The 17,283-nt window shown below is 38.9% G+C and overlaps 1 protein-coding gene across 1 annotated transcript in view; it reads right to left on the reverse strand.

Moving 5' to 3' along the window:
• Positions 1-299: 299 nt before the first annotated feature.
• cdh13 (cadherin 13, H-cadherin (heart)) overlaps positions 300-17,283 on the reverse strand; it is a 444,891-nt gene continuing 427,907 nt past the window's right edge. The window contains exon 10 of the mRNA XM_053622849.1: positions 300-4,076. Within this exon, the coding sequence (XP_053478824.1) occupies positions 4,075-4,076 (2 nt within the window). The 3' untranslated portion in view covers positions 300-4,074. The remainder of the gene's footprint in view (positions 4,077-17,283) is intronic.

Genomic DNA, 17,283 nt, shown 5'->3' on the forward strand with positions numbered 1-17,283 from the left:
TTGCTCACATTTTCTCTGTCCATTTGCTTCTTTAAACCTTCAGTACTGTTTTAGATTATTATGGACCATTATATTCACTTTCCCATGCTTTCAGCTCTTATGATATTAAGTAGAATTATTCTCCTTTAAAAAGGCTCTTTATTCACTCACAAAGTTCCTAATATGCGGCTGTCAATGTCTCAGACTGCATCTTTTGGTTATGCAAAGGAATTTATTGTTACATGAAAGTGTGATACTGAAGCAAAAGCTGGTGAGGACGCATCAGTTGGTGAGTCCAATGCTAATGTGTGAACAACATGTACAGTATTCATGCATGCACAACATGACCCTCAGCAGATTAAGGTTAACTAAGGTAGATAGTCGATCTATCTATCTATCTACCTACCTATCTATCTATCTATCTATTGAGAGAGAGAATCAGAGACAACGTGAGAGAGATGTAGACAGAAACAAAGGGAGAGATGAGAGGCACAGAGAGACAAAGATCGACAGTTTATTACAGGGTATTTAAAAATAACAGTTCTTTCTTTTTTTTCTTCTTTCTATTATGCATTGGCAATACTGTGAACAAGTAAAGTGAATTGAACTAAGGGTGGCACAGGGGGTTGGGGGTTCGAATTCCACCTCTGCCCTGTGTGCGTGGAGTTTGTATGTTTTCCCTGTGCTTCGGCGGTTTCCTCCAGGTACTCTGGTTTCCTCCCCCGGTCCAAAGACATGCGCTGTAAGCTGACTGGCATTTCCAAATTGTCCGTAGTGTGCGATTGTGTGTGAATGTGTGTCCAGGGTATCCCCCACCCTTGTGCCCCGAGTTCCCTGGGATAGGCACAAGGCTCCCCTGCGACCCTGTTTAGGATAAGCGGTATAGATGAATTGAACTGATCTGAACTGAATTGAAATGAATTGAGAGATTTTTCTCCCTGTCTCCATCTCTCTATTTTTATTTTTCTCTATATTTCTCTCTATATTTTTATAGAGAGGTAGAGCGAGACAAAGACAGAGAAAGAGAGAGACAGACAGAGAGAGAAACTAAGAAAGAGTTTCATGTTTAAAAAAAAAACCATCAAAACAAGAGCTCTTGTGTAGATTTGCTACTGATCTTCATTATAACCCCTTATACTTCCAGCTTATTATTATTTTGCATCAAATTAGTTGATGTGTCATTTAAAGCTGCATGAATCTATTCTGTTTATTATTGTATAGACACAGATAGGAGTTTAATTGCACTGATCTGCTTTAGTGTTTGGGGTATACTATATATGTGGCTTCAACACAGATACCATTTTAACAGTCGGTGTGACAGGATGGCATCGTAGCATGGGAGTGAAACAGATGCTGGTGATTCTTCTCAAACCAGCAAAGGAAGAAAGAATGCTCATATGATTTGATTAGAACCCTCAGTGGGGACTACAGAGAGGAGACTTAATTAAAAATCATCTTGATGGAAAATGCACAGGAAAATATAATTTGTTAGGAGGTGCAGTGCAGCTGAGAATCTGGCAATCAAGGGAAACCAAAGGGGGGAAAAACCCTCTCTAACTAACTGCCTGATCTAAATTGAAAAATGATAACAATTTGTCTGCTATGGCCACTAGGGCCAAGGTCGGACACAAACTCTATTAAGTTTCAACCAGCTTGTTTCCCCACTTCTCCTTCACATCAAGGGCCACTGTCACTTATCAAAGTAAACAAATTAAAATTTTCCCCGATTAGGCCCTGCAGCACAATAAGAGGTCCAGCAGCAAGAACTGTGGCACTCCCTCAGCACCACACACTCTTTCACAGTCACACTTTAGTCCCACGGTGCAGCTGGCCAGCCAAATACTGCATGCTGCTGAAATGGAGCGATTTGAAATACCCATTAAAAATAATGAGCCAGCTATTTTCACCGCCTGTTAGTGGAAAACAATCCATATTGCAGTGCTATCACACCAAGCCAAGTGAAAGAGCAACAATTGCAGAATGGAAATTTATTTAATGACCTCCTGTTGTGCTTAGCTAAGAGATGCATTATAGTGCCAGATAGTGTAGTTTGGAACATTTTACGAGGAAATTATGTCTGTGATGTGCAGATGGACTTTAACAAATCACCAGTGATGTGGAAAGAGTGATCACAGGTAATTTACCTTTGAAGCGACTCTGTCAAAACAAATGGCTTAAGATGGCCATTATATATGCGATTATTAACTTAATATGCATTATAGAGCATTATAGCATAAATCTGATTTATATGCAGCATAGTTTATTTAATAGTATAGCATGTGTATGTTTCATAGCCCAGAAGATAAACCAGAATGGAAAAGAAAAAAAAAGAAAGAAAGAAAACCAATTGCAGAGACAAAAGTAAAATACCAAGTAATAGAACAACTGGTGGATAATTTCCACTTAATTGCTGCATTAAACATTAGACTGTGAATATTCTCAAAGGACAAACAGAGAACCCACTTTTCTCTAACAAAAAAATCATTCATTCACAATGATGGCTGGTTAAAATCTAATACGTAGCAATATTACAACAGTGAAACTATGTTACATGGCCAAACGTTTGTGGAAAACTGACCATCACACCCATATGGGGGTTTCCCCTCAAACTATTACCACAAAGTTGAAAGCACACAAGGGACTATTATGTCTTTGCTGTAGTATTACAGATTTCCTTCACCATAGTAAGGGGCCCAAACCTGTCCCAGCATGACAATGATCCTGTGCACAAAGAGAGCTCCATAAAGACATGGTTTGCCAAGATTAAAGTGGAAGATCTTTAGTGACCTGCACATAGTCCTTACCTCAACTGCAGTCAACACCTTTGGGAAGAATTGGAATGCAGACTGTACACCAACTAAGACTTCTCACCTGACATCAGTGCCCCGCCTCACAGACAGTAACTTGATCACAAGGGACATTGGAACTGTGAGGGTTCAATGCCTCCTGGTCTGTCACAAAAAAATATTTTGTCTTCTTCTTCTTCTTTAAGAAAAAAAAAAAGTAGCATTTTATGTCCAAACCATGCTATGTGTCTCAATTATTGTGTCTCCTAATAAACAATTATATGCTGTATTGCTACCTTTAACAAACTAAAAAAAAAAACATTGTTCCCATATGGTAAAGCTAAAAATACAATAATGACACACTATTCTGTTTATATACTTGTTTATTGTGCCAGTAATTCTGGAGTTGACTGTATGTATTCACTGAAAGAATGGCATGCAATTAGATGAACTCCTTTCATCAAGTTTATTTGTGGCTCAGGCTTAAAGGAAAACATGTATTGCAGAAATAGTTATATCCATCCAAAAGGAACCACTATATTAGCAAGGAGAACTCTCTATTCTCCAGGGTTTGGATGGAGCTTATGGAAAAGCTCATTGTTTGATTTTCTCACTCAGTTTTATTCTCAGCGAGTGCATTAAAAATGCTAATCTCCTCAGTGCTATTTGCCAGAACAAGCATATAAACAGCACAGGATTTCAGAAAGAAGGAAGGGGTGGGGATTAGGGCTGTTTGTTCACTCTGCCTAAATGAATGTAATGGTTTGCAGCCCATGGATTAGCTAGCACGCCACCATGCACATTACCCATAATTCACGTCTTCTGCCATCACAAACAGATTATTCTGACTCCTTTCTGCCGAAGCGTGGTTTCCCTCAGGTGCATGACATTCGGTTTTGACAATTATCATTATCTTTCAGGCAGGTGACTACTCAGATGTTGCAGAATGCAATAAGTATTACAGTGACAGTTAAACCTCCAGGAGATACTTAAACCCTTATCTTTTTATGATTAAATCTTTTTTTTCTTTTAAATGTCTGTCAAAAGTACAATAAAGTTCTTGGCAATTATGGATAGACACGTTTTATTTACAAAACCAAAAAAATAGAAAGGCAGCGTGAAGGAAAGGGGTGAAGGGAGTGAGGGCTGTGTTGATCGTGGTCTGATGATCCCTCTTCCCAGTTGATATCCTTGTGAGAGAGGAAGCTGTACAGCGTTGTGGCAGGGTTCCCATGTGGGGGAAAACATCCATGGAGGGGGCAGCGATGGTGGGCAGCCAGGGAGCATTGTCGTCCTTATCGGCAGAGTCTTCTGAAAGAGTTCACAAAGAAACTCAGAATAAGCCATTTTTGTTATGAGGAGACTGCTCACCTTGCTGCTCCTGGCGTGCCCTTTTATACTCTGCCGCTGTCTCCTGGATGGGTGAAAACCACTGCTGCATTCAGCGATCACCAGCCGTGTGTGGTTTGGACCGCCCTGCTTTTCAGCCACACTTTGATACTGTCCGAAACACTAGGTTCTTTCAGCACCCCAGCGGCAGTTGCACGAGGAGTGTTCTTCCTCTTTTGGGCATGTACCTTTGGTCCGATGTCACACTAGCTATTGAACTAGGCTAATCCCATTCATTGGTTAGTTAGTTAGTTAACGTTAACATATGTGTGGTTTGTAGTAGTGGCAGTAGTAGCTGTAGTAATTGTAGTGGTGGTGGTATTAGTAGTAGTAATAGTTGTAGTTGTGGTGGTGGTGTTAGTAATCATAGTAGTAGTAGTAGTACAGTAGTAGTAGTAGTGGTGGTGGTGGTAATGGTAGTAATAGTAGTAGTAGTAGTTGTAGTGGTGGTGGTATTAGTAGTAGTACTTGTGGTGGTGGTGTTAGTAATCATAGTAGTAGTAGTACAGTAGTAGTAGTAGTAGTGGTGGTGGTGGTAATGCTAGTAGTTGTAGTTGTAGTGGTGGTGGTATTAGTAGTAGTACTTGTGGTGGTGGTGTTAGTAATCATAGTAGTAGTAGTAGTAGTACAGTAGTAGTAATTGTAGTGGTGGTGGTATTAGTAGTAGTAGTTGTGGTGGTGTGGTGTTAGTAATCATAGTAGTAGTAGTGTATTAGTAGTAGTAGTAGTAGTGCTGGTGGTGGTAATGGTAGTAATAGTAGTAGTAGTACAGTAGCAGTAGTAGTAGTAGTAGTGCTGGTGGTGGTAATAGTAGTAATAGTATTAGTAGCAGTTGTAGTTGTGGTGGTGGTGTTAGTAATCATAGTAGTAGTAGTACAGTAGTAGTAGTAATAGTAGTGCTGGTGGTGGTAATGGTAGTAATAATAGTAGTAGTAGTTGTAGTTGTGGTGGTGGTGTTAGTAATCATAGTAGTAGTAGTAGTAGTGGTGGTGGTGGTGGTAATGGTAGTAGTAGTAGTTGTAGTGGTGATAATAATAATAATAATAATAGTAGTAGTAGTGGTGGTGGTAATGGTAGTAATACTAATAGTAGTAATAGTTGTTGTTGTGGTAGTAGTAGTAGTGGTGGTGGTGTTAGTAATCATAGTAGCAGCAGTAGTAGTAGTAGTAGTAGTAGTGGTGGTGGTAATGGTAGTAGTAGTTGTAGTGGTGATAATAATAGTAGTAGTAGTAGTAGTAGTAGTAGTAGTAGTAGTGGTGGTGGTGGTGGTAATGGTAGTAGTAGTAGTTGTAGTGGTGGTGATAATAATAATAATAATAGTAGTTGTAGTAGTAGTAGTGGTGGTGGTGGTATTGGTAGTAGTAGCAGTAGTGGTGGTGGTGGTGGTGTTAGTAGTGGTGTGGTGGTCTTAGTGGTGGTGGTATTAGTAATAGTAGTTAAAGTATTGGTAGTAGTAGGCATGGTGGTAGCAGTGGTGGTAGTAGTAAAAGTAGTTGTTACAGTAGTAGTAGTGGTGGTAGAAGTAGTAAAGAAAACTTACAGTGCTCTAAAAGAGCTAACATGGAAGTTCCGGTAGTGCATGTCAGCGACTACCGGCCCACTATAAGCATTAGTTCTTACATAAGTACAACTGTGAGTGTTTTAATTTGAACACACTTAAAGCATGGTAAGTATGCTGTAATCAAACCTGCAAGACAAACTTGAGTGAGAGCAAGAGATATGAATTATACAGAGAAAAGAGATCAATAATGAGAATTTTCAATTAAAATTTTAAGCAGATAAAGGTCTGTTAATACAACCATTTAAAGCAAGTGTGGATTTGTGAGACTGCAGCCTGCAGCACATTTCAGCAGATAACCTTGATTAACTCACTCTTATAAATGAGACTAATGGCTAGAGAAGTTATTCCATTGACACTCATCCCTGCTGAGAGAAAAGCTTCCCACTCAGAATTTCAACAGATCTATCATGGAGGTGATTTTAGTCGATTTTGTACCAGAATTACACTATTTCACCTGTCACTCTGTTCTACTCTTGTCACAAGCTTTTTCTTTTATTTTACTACTTATATGGGGTGTATGTATCCGTCCATCCACCCATCCATCCATATGTCCATCCATCAATTTTCTGTACTGCTTATCCTTACTGGCTTGCGGGGAATCTGGAGCCTATCCCAGGGGGCATGGGGCACAAGGTGGGGGACACCCTGGATTGGGTGCCAATCCATCACAGGGCACAATCACACAAACATTCACACACCAATTCATACACTACAGACACTTTTGGACATGCCAATCAGCCTACAATGCATGTCCGTGGAAACCTCCAAAGCACGGGGAGAACATGCACACAGAGGACAGCAATGGGAATCAAACCCTCAACCCTGGTGGTGTAAGGCAAACGTGCTAACCATGGTGCACCCCGGTGTGTGTATATATATATATATATATATATATATATATATATATATATATATATATATATACACACACAAACAAATATCTGAATAATATAAAATTCTAAACTTGATGGAAATTATCTAAATCTATAGCTAGAAAACTTCTTATCAGCCAAGTTCAAATTAATATTAATAAAAAAGAATATTCCATATGAGCTGGCCATACTATTTTTTTTGGTTCATGAGTTGTGCTGCAATGTTGTGCTGCAATGTTGATGTGTCATTGAAGGTTTGATCAGTGGTTGCTGCTGAGTGTAATTTTAGCTGTGTGGAGCTTTTTCTTAGTAGTTTATCGATACGTCTGTGGGAAATGTTTTCTGACATTTTTGTTTCCACAGATAGTATGCCTTTTACACCATCCCCATTAAAGCTAGCTAGCTAAATTTCTGACCTCAATTTTTAGCTAGTCCAATGTTTAGGAGCCATGATTCCCAGTTGCCTAGCAACAATGTAATCACAACTATAACCACTTAAGGATATTGTATGTGTAAACTTCTAGTCTGATTTTCATTGTTACCATAGAAACAGCTATTATCAGTTATCAAATCAATTATAGGTGTGCTGATGAAGAGCATGTAGCCGACTGGACCAGCATAGAAGTGATTTGTGGCTCCTCCTGTTTTTTGCTCCATTGCCAACCAGAACCCCTATTCTTTGCATCTGTATGTTTTAAAGTCTATCTTACCATTTCTATTACCAAGTCAAATACCTCTGTATTTGTACATATCACATGAAACTGACATTAGCCAGGAAGTAGTAATTTAACAGGTAAGTTAAGAGTTCATTGTTTTGTTTATAGATGTTTTGAGGTGTGATCATCCCCTGAAAAAAATTCTATCCTAAACTATTGGCTAATATTTCTGCTTGAGTCTCATGTTTTGGTGGTTGGTGGGGGGGCACGAGGTTGGAGGAGACAGCCTTTTTTATGTTGCAGCTTACATAGACCACAAATGGTATTGTGAGCATGAAATCATGTCTTCCATTTCTATGTAAAAACCTCTAGTCTGATGATCATTGTTACCATGGACACAGCTATGAATAGGTGTGGTCCATTGTTGTACATCCTTGTAAAAACATGTGCATGAATTGTAGCCAAAGAAAGTTGACATACTTTGACATAATTTGTGAGACCACAAAGGATTTGTTCCTTTTTTTTGGTCAGATTCCAACAATAGCCCTATTCAAATGGCATGGGGACCTGGGATAATTCCATCATTTGGAGGTGCTCTACTGTGATTTTATCTTCTGTCTGGATAATCAAGTGTTTTTCTACATAATTTTTTTTTTACCTGTTGTGTTGTGGTTTGGTGTTTTTACTCTAGATACCTCTGTGATTTGCATGCAGATGTTGCCTCATGCTGTTAGGAAAATATTTATTTTTTGACCAATTTCCCTTACACTATATAGCTCTTAGCATGCACATTCCCAATTTATATCACTTCACAAATCACAAAATCAGAAAAGCATAATTGTACAGGCTGATTACAAGTGCTACTATAATAATAGCTACAAGTATAATAAAGCCACTATTTAATTAACATTTTCCATAATATAATGCTACGTTTCACTTTCTAAAAGTAAATGGATGAGCAATTGTATTGCAGATGTTTCTCAATCATCTAACAGTAGATGTTGCCAAATTAATGGAGACAAGTAAAAATAGTCTAACCCTAGGTCTATTGATGTTTATGTCCATCTAATAATGCCTATCCCAATACCTAAACATAATCTATAAAATAGTGGCAGTATCATAGTCTGTACTTTTTTCTTTAGATCCTTGTTTCAATCCACTATTCATTAGACATTGTCACAAAGCATCTTTACATAAATCTTGGTATATGTAGATGTATATTTAGATACCTAATGAGCAAGCCAGTTGTGAAAGTAACAAGGAAAAACTCCCTGAAAAAAACTCTCATGAGGAAGAAAACTTGAGAGAAACCAGAACGAAAAGGGAACCCATTGTAGTCTGGGTAACACCGGATAGTGGGATTATGAACAACAGTATGCTATAAATTAAAAGAGTCCTAAATGTGTTGAAGGGATGTTCAGTATAAGCATATTATTAATATGAATACTGGGATGAACATAGGACAGTGTTTATGATTACAGCAGCAGAACTCTATAGTAACTCTATAATAACCAAGTGAGATTATCCACTGAAGAAAGCTTGGGTCTTGGGCATAAACTGACAGGAAATAATTTTCTCTGCCAAGTAGTCAGTTAGACTTTTTTTACTCACTGCCACTCACCTATGTGTCAGAGTAGTTTTATGTGTGTTTCTGTGTATGTGTGTAATAATATGGGTAAGCCAGTGTGCTGACAGTTTCTTAGTGTAGAGAGGCACGATATACCTTTATCCGTTATTAGTTCCCAGGAATCAGACTTACCTGGACATCTAATTAAATCCTTGCAGTTGGTTTAATCTCCTCTTCGCTACTGATAAGGTGATAGTGCAAAGCCGCTTGATGAAGTGTGTCTCAGTGATGGATTGTGTGTGTTGCTAGTTATTGATGCTGCAATCATGTACGTCACAGTCTTTTTTCTTGCTGGTCTGACTGTTGGTCAGCGTGTTATCTGGTTAAAGTTACTCACAACAAAATATAGTAACACTATATGAGTACATGAAATTGTGCATTGGCATGTCATTGTGTTGGTATTTGTTGTGGAAAAGTGGTAGTCGCTATCCTGGGGGTTTGCTGATTGGCTGGCTTGCTCTTCCCAGGCAAGCAGATAATGAGATGCCTGTCATCAATTATTCATGAGGCTGCGCCATTCCACCACAGGATCCTGCACTCCACATAACACAAAAGTGTTGACGCACTTCCCTTCTCCATAATTACCTCCAGCTCATGTGTGTGTATGTGGGTGGTGGCTGACACAGAGAGATGGAAGACCATGTCTACACTTGTCTGAGATAGAAGAAACACCGAGGCAGCGCTACGGAACAGGGTGCCTACGCAAGCACACTTAAAAAAAACAACAACAAAAAAATATTGTACGAAAGAAAGTCCCAGCTAACACATTCTCGGTGAGAATGGAATTCTGCCCACTAGAACAATATTCTAAGAGGTGTGGAGTCATCTCTCTCTTTCTTGTTCTTGCCTGTCTTCGACTCGATGAAATGTCCTTTTGGAGACCAAGCTCAGGTGCAGGTAGTGCTCATTCATGCTAGAGAATAGTGTTTCTGCATTTTCAGATCGAGATGTGGTGATTCAGAGGTCCAGATAGAGGGCAGGATCATATAAATGTGAGTGCAGAGACAGATAAAAGCTTAAACCCTGCAGACACATGCTCGTTGCCACTAGTGATAGATAAAGTCTAAATGGGGACAGAGGGAAAGAGATATCTGCGTCACAAACTCACACCCATAGTAAAGGGCTCTGTGGGTTCTGGGTTGTCAACTAAATGAAAAAACACACAGGTGTGTGATATTCTTACTTCCTATTTCCTCAGGAACGCTGCAGAAACAATTATTCTCAGACAGCTGCGCATACACACATATTTTCAACATTGTTTATCAAACTTTTTTTTTTCTTGGTGTTTTTTTGTTTGTTTTGTTTTATACCTGCTTGCGGTATTTTTTAAATGGTAAATGGTCTGCACTTCTATAGCGCATTTATCCAAAGTGCTTTACACTGTGTCTCATTCACCCCTTCACACACACACTCACACAACAATGGTAGCAGAGCTTAACTATAACTTGCCATCGGGAGCAACTTGGGGTTCAGTGTCTTGCCCAAGGACACTTCGGTATGTGGAGTCATGTGGGCCGCGAATCAAACCGCCAACCCTACGATTAGTGGACAACCCGCTCTACCACCTGAGCCACAGCCACCTCACATTTGTAACTTAATATACTAATTGAGTTGGTTCTATTCCCAAAATATGAAAAAGAAACAACAACCCTAGTAGCCAAAATTAAACCACCGCAACCTTGACTGGGCAGTTACTAAGGATGAATGAAGGAACACTGAATGAATGGGCACATTCATGTTAATTAATGCGTTTTTTGTTCCTCGAGCTTTATATTTGATCTCTTGCTCACAGTCTCATAAAAGTATAAACCTCCTTTTCTTGCATGACTTATTGTCTCAACCAGCTGCCCTGTAAACATTTCTGACAAGCTTTCTATAAAATAGTGCATGTCCTATTCGTATCTATCTGTTCATTTCTGAATGATGTACAGTATTTGTATTGGGTTACATCCCTACAATGAACGTACGTATGAAGATTTATACCTCAACATGCACAGGTTCCTAATCCAAGTACTGGAGTACCTCTTGTCCTGCATGTTTTCCCTGCTCTCACACACCCACTGTTAATTAGCTGATTAGTTCAATCAGGTATGTTGGGAACAGAGAAAACAATGAAATGTTCAGAACAGGGGGTACTTTGTGGCCATGGTTGGGAACCTGTAGCTTAAATGTGTGTGTGTGTGTGTGAGTGTGTGTGTAGTTGAGAAGTTATGTCTGTTGTAACATCAAAATATTCTGGTTGATCACCTTTAAACTGGACAGTTAAAGATGTTCTTTTCTTTCTTTCTTTCTTTTTTTTTTTTAAACTATCCAGTGACCTCAGATTCCTGTTCTTTGCTGATAAGACTAGAACCCTGGAACCCAATGTGGTCTTCTGCTGTTGTAGCCTATCTACCAAGTTTGATGTGTTGTGTATTCTGAAATGCTTTTTAACTTATCTCAGTAGTACAGAGTGGTTATTTGACTGTCTATAGCATTCTTGTCAGCTCGAACCAATTTGGCTATTCTCCTCTAACCTCTCTCACGCTCACACTGGCAGAACTCTTGCTCGCAGGATGATTTTTACATTTTTTTTGCACCATTCTGTGTAAAATCTAGGGACTGCTATAAGTGAAAATCCCAGGAGATCAACAGTATCTGAAATCCCCATTTGTGGCACCAACAACCACACTAGAATCATATCTCTGATACATGTTTCATACTGGTGTTCCTAATAATGTGGTCAATGAGTACTTGGAACCCTCTCTAAAAAGAGAAACGTTTGTTTCAAGGATTTACATAAGAACCCCATTCTATATTTAACCTCTTTTTAGAGAGTGTATGCATAGTGTACAAATACTCACGTGCAACTACTGTAAAAAAAAAAAAAAAAATATATATATATATATATATATATATATATATATATAAACAGCAGAAGTCAGGGAAAGAAAGAGCTAGGAGAAGAGGAAAAAAGATGTAGAAAAACAGAAGCAGGAGCTGTCAGGATGTTAGGAGGATGAGCAATCATGATTCCTATGTCCATTTTTTAATGTCCGGAGATGAACTGCTTTTTATTAACTTGTTGCCAGCAAAGTGAGACAGATGTGAACAGTGTGTGTACTCAGTTAGTCACGCTAAACACACACACACACACACACACACACACACACACACACACACACACAGACTGAGCTGTAGCACTTGGTGGTGTCACCTTTCTAATGTCTCACCTAGTGATAACAAAAACACATGGTGACACTTTTTTAAGTCAGAAAGCAGGTAAAATAAAAATTCCCACTGAAGGGTGGATTCTGAAATCCCGGGAGTCTTAAAAAATAAAATAGTTATATATCCGTTGACGGCTGTGGCTCAGGTGGTAGAGCGGGTTGTCCACTAATCGTAGGGTTGGCGGTTTGATTCCTGGCCCACATGACTCCACATACCGAAGTGACCTTGTGCAAGATACTGAACCCCAAGTTGCTCCTGATGGCAAGCTAGCACCTTGCATGGCAGCTCTGCTACTATTAGTGTGTGAGAATGAATGAATGAGACAGTGAAAAGCACTTTGTAAGGATAAAAAAGTGCTATATAAATGCAGACTATTGACCATTTGTAATGATTTGATGAGTTATTAATCATTTCTTTTTCAAAATAAATGATTTGAATTGCTTCTTCAAGATTTACTATTCTTAGTTAAAGCATTTACTTTACATCACTAGAGAATAATGATGAATATTGATATTGTTCTCTTACTGAGAGAAAGTATATCTAATCAGTATGTTTGGGGAAAAGTTTCCTGGTCATAGCGTAAAAACTCAGATTGATGACCTCAGTGATTCACGTTGTGCCTAAACCAGGATGTGACTGATGTCCAGATAATCGATGGAGATATTCTTCTCACAGCCATATATGGAAATTTTCTACATTTATCTATGCCTTAACCAATTAGAGTCATTCAACCTGATGTAATGTCTAGCATAGTGATTGTGTGAAAGTCTAATTGTTGATCCATCCAGTCAGTGTGTACACAGAGCAGCCTACGAAATCCTTCGTGAGTGTGAAGCTGACTTCTGCTGATGAAACTACAAACTATTCTTCAGTAAATTTTTCTTCAATTGATTGTATCTCTTGACTCCTGGTCTACATGCATCATATCTGGTTCTTGAGTCTTTAACTGTAAATTCCACTGCACTACATTTTGCTTACATCACATATTTCACAATAGGCAACGAATACATATATTCACAATGATCTGAATATATAGAAAAGAACAGTCAGGGAATGTCGGTCGGCAGTGGATGTTTCAGGTGTACGTGTGCCTGTAAAACACAGAGTAGATCGGTCAGTAATGAGAGAGGCTTGACTTTCTCTATCATCTTAAGGGTGGGTGCTCACAAAGGATTTCACAGGCCAGGGGAGACAAATCCGCACTAAGTCACCTATGAAAGAGGGATAGAGGGAGGGAGATTCCTCCATGCTACAAATCAGTGGACTGAAAAGTGACAGTGTCCTTGATGACAGAGAAGTGGACTGTCACTTCCCAGTTACATTCCGGAACTAAGCATATAAAACCCATGGAGTATATACCACACAATATAAAACTACTGTACAGAAGTGGGTCAATACCATGTGCACTGCATTCCAATCAGAAGGTTGGCCCCTAGGTAGACAGTATTTTAGGGCAGCATTTGCAGACTACTTAGATAAAAGCTGTCCTATTTGGAAGGTTGCTGGTATATGAAGCCCTGCGTGTCAACTAGTTTCAAAGACATCAATGCATGATCCCATAAATCAGTTCCCTGAATCCGAAGATTTGACAAACATGGTGGACCAAACTGTTGATAAAATAATGAAAGTGAATTGCTTATTTTGTAACTAACAGGCATATTTGAGATAAGAGATTATCAGAAGGCTTTCATTGCGAAAATGAACCCCCTAAAATCCCATCTGATTCTTCGGTTAATCATGATTAAGGATATTATACTATGAAATATAAGTGAGCAGTTACAAGAGTGAGGTTTGGGAGTCTGGACCTTCTGACAAGTAAGTATTTAACATGTGAAATAACTGTTTGCATTTTCTCTATATGACTATACTGTAATGATGTATAATCCAACTATTCAGGGTCACACAGAAAATGATAGATTCCCATTATGACTCTTGGTCCTCTCTTCATCTTGTCTCGGGGAGTTTTCCTTTGCCACTGTCACTTTATTATATCTACACTTGGAGTTCTGTAAGTTCTGCTTTGTAAGATTAAAAGTGCAATATAGATAAAATAGATTCCAGTTGAACTGAACTAACTAATGTAATGCTGTTATACAGTATGGTGACTTCTCCGTGCATAGAAAAGTAATGTGGTTGTAGGTGTTCCACAAGGCTCTGCTATAGGGCTACTTTTATTGTTTTATACATGTTGCTATCTACCAAACCAGACGATAATCCATTTTTCCTTCCCAATATCACCCCTGACGTATTCATTAGAGATCTAGATCTAGACCTACCCTGCATCCCAATTGGCATACTATCCATACTAAATAATATCCAAGATTAGAATTAGTGTGTCCCAAATCACAGTATGTTGAAATGAGTATCCCAAAGGTACCCGGATGGTCTACTATTTCCAATGGATTTGTGAAGTGTGGATCCTGGGACACTTTTTCAGCAAATATTGCCCACAACTCCTTGCATGAGAGAGGAGGAGTTTTGTGATGATTTGCTTTGCCAAACTCAAGGATGCATTTTAGAGAGGTGTAAATGAAGTTTGGAAAAATAAATCAAGGGAACGTTAAATTAAACAGTATAGTATAAATTATATAAGGAATAATGAATGTACAGCTGACAAGGAGTGTTCTCAAGGTGACAGTGTTCTCTTCCGGGTTCCCTCACATGATGTGTTAGTATGTCCCGATACTTGCATACTATTTTAATGCACACTCAAAAGTATGTACATTTTCTTCACAAAAAGAGTACATACTTTTAGTACATAGTATATTTATGCCAATTGGGCTGCAGGGCTAGATTTCTGTAAAGCTGCTTTGCTTTGCTTTGGAATCTGGATAGAAGCAGATGTTGCTCTAAAACCTGTATATACCTTTCAGCATTGATGGTGCCTTTCCAGATGTAAAAGCTTCCCATTCCGTAGGCACTAATGCATCCCCATACCATCAGAGATGCAAGCTTTTGAACTGACCGCTGATAAAAAGCCGGATGGTCCCGCTCCTCTTTAGTCCTCTTTAGTTTAGAGGATGCAGCCTCCATGGTTTACAAAAAGAATTAAAAATTTCAATTCGTCTGACCACAGAACAGTTTTCCACTTTGCCTCTGTCCATTTTAAATGAGCTTTGGTCGAGAGAAGACGGCAGTGTTTCTGGATCATGTTCACATATGGCTTCTTCTTTGCATGATAAAGCTTTAGCAGCATTTGTGGATGGCATGGCGAGCTGTCTTTACAGACAGTGAGTTCTGGAGGTGTTCCTGAGCCCATGCAGTGATTTCCATTACAGAGTCATGCATGCCTGTTTTTACTGCAGTGCTGCCTGAAGGCCCGAAGACCACGGGCATGCAATATTGATTTTCACCCTTGTCCCTTGCACACAGAGATTTCTCCAGATTCTCTGAATCTTTTGATGATATTATGTACTGTAGATGATGAGATGTTCATAGTCTTCACAATATTAGGTTGCGGAACATTATTCTGAAATTGTTCCACAAATTGTAGATGCAGTTTTTGGCAGATTGGTGAACCTCTGCCCATCTTTACTTCTGAAAGACTCTGCCACTCTAAGTTACTCTTTTTATACCCAATCATGTTACTGACCTGTTGCCAATTAACCTCCAGCTGTTGCTTTTTAGCAACACTTACTTCTCCAGCTTTTGTTGCCCCTTCCCAACTTTTTTGAGACATGTTGCAATCATCAAAATAAAAATGACCTTATTTTTTCCTTAAAATGGTACATTTACTCAGTTTAAACATTTGATATGTTTTCTATGTCCTATTGTGAATAACATATGGGTTTATGAGATTTGCAAATCATTGCATTCTGTTTTAATTTAAATTTTATCTTAACTATCTTCAGGTAAACAAATAGACTAACAAGTAGTGAATAAGCAACTGGTACAGTCCTGTGAAAAAGTATTTCTTCTGATTTCTTCTGTTTTTGTGTAATCTAAGATAAAACAAAGGCAACCTGAGTAAACACAAAGTATACTTTTAAATGATAATGTTACTGATCGAAGCAAAAAAGGGCCTGTGTGAAAACGTAAGAGCACAGCGACGACTCATCCAGGAAGTCACAAAAGAACCAAGGACAACATGAAAAACATACAGGCCTCTTTTGCATCAATAAAGGTCAATGTTCATGACTCAACTATCAGAAAGACACTGGGCAAAAATGGCATCCATGGAAGAGTGGTGAGGCAAAAACAACTGCTAGCCCAGAAGAACATTAAGGCTCATCTGAATTTTGCCCAAACACACTTTTATGATCCTCAAACCTTTTGGGAGAATGTTCTGTGGATTGACGAGTCGAAAGCAGAACTGTTTGGAAGACAAAGGTCCTGTTACATCTGGCGTAAACCAAACACCGAATTCCACAAAAAGAACATCATTTCTATGGTCAAGCATGGTGGTGGAAGTGTGATGGTGTGGGGATGCTTTACTGCTTCAGGGCCTGGGCAACTTGCAACAATTGAGGGAAACATGACTTCTGCTCTCTACCAGAAAATCCTAAAGGAGATGTCCGGTCTTCAGTCCGTAAGTTGAAAGTCAGTCCAAATCCTAGAAGTAAGAGAAAGACTGATCTCCAGTTATCAGAAATGTTTGGTTGCAGTTATTGCTGCTAAAAGTGGCACAACCATATTTTAAGTTTAAGGGGCAATTAGTGTTTCACGTTGGTGATTGGTGTAGGATCACTTTCTTTTGCTTTAATAAAATAAATGAATAAATAAAAACTGTACTGTGCGTTTACTCAGGTTGTTTTATGTTGTACTATTTAATATGAGAGCTACACACACACACACAAAAAAAACTTTTTCACAGCACTGTATGCATTTAGTGCTTTAAACGTATGATGTAGGGTAGGTGACCACAATACATTCTAAGCGAAACTTTTGTTCAATGTGATGTCAAATGAGACAGGCACCGTTGAAGAATGTGGCCACTAAGGCTGCCTCCAGAATGGAATAGAGCTATATTTAGTGGTATACATATATGTATACTACATGTAACACATTGTAACTAACCATATAATAAAATACAAATAACAATCCCATAAGGAATCATAAATAGTTAACCACATGAGACTGTCACCACCAGTGAAAAGTCCTAAATTTCTGTTCATCAGCCAGGGGCAGATCTTAGAAGGAATTATGCTTCAGCCATCCCTGTAGCCTCTGAGCAGATCTGAGCATGAACATTTCATAAAGCTGG

This window comes from Ictalurus furcatus, chromosome 4 (assembly GCF_023375685.1).
Source record: "Ictalurus furcatus strain D&B chromosome 4, Billie_1.0, whole genome shotgun sequence".
In the NCBI taxonomy this organism is placed as follows: Eukaryota; Metazoa; Chordata; class Actinopteri; order Siluriformes; family Ictaluridae; genus Ictalurus; species Ictalurus furcatus.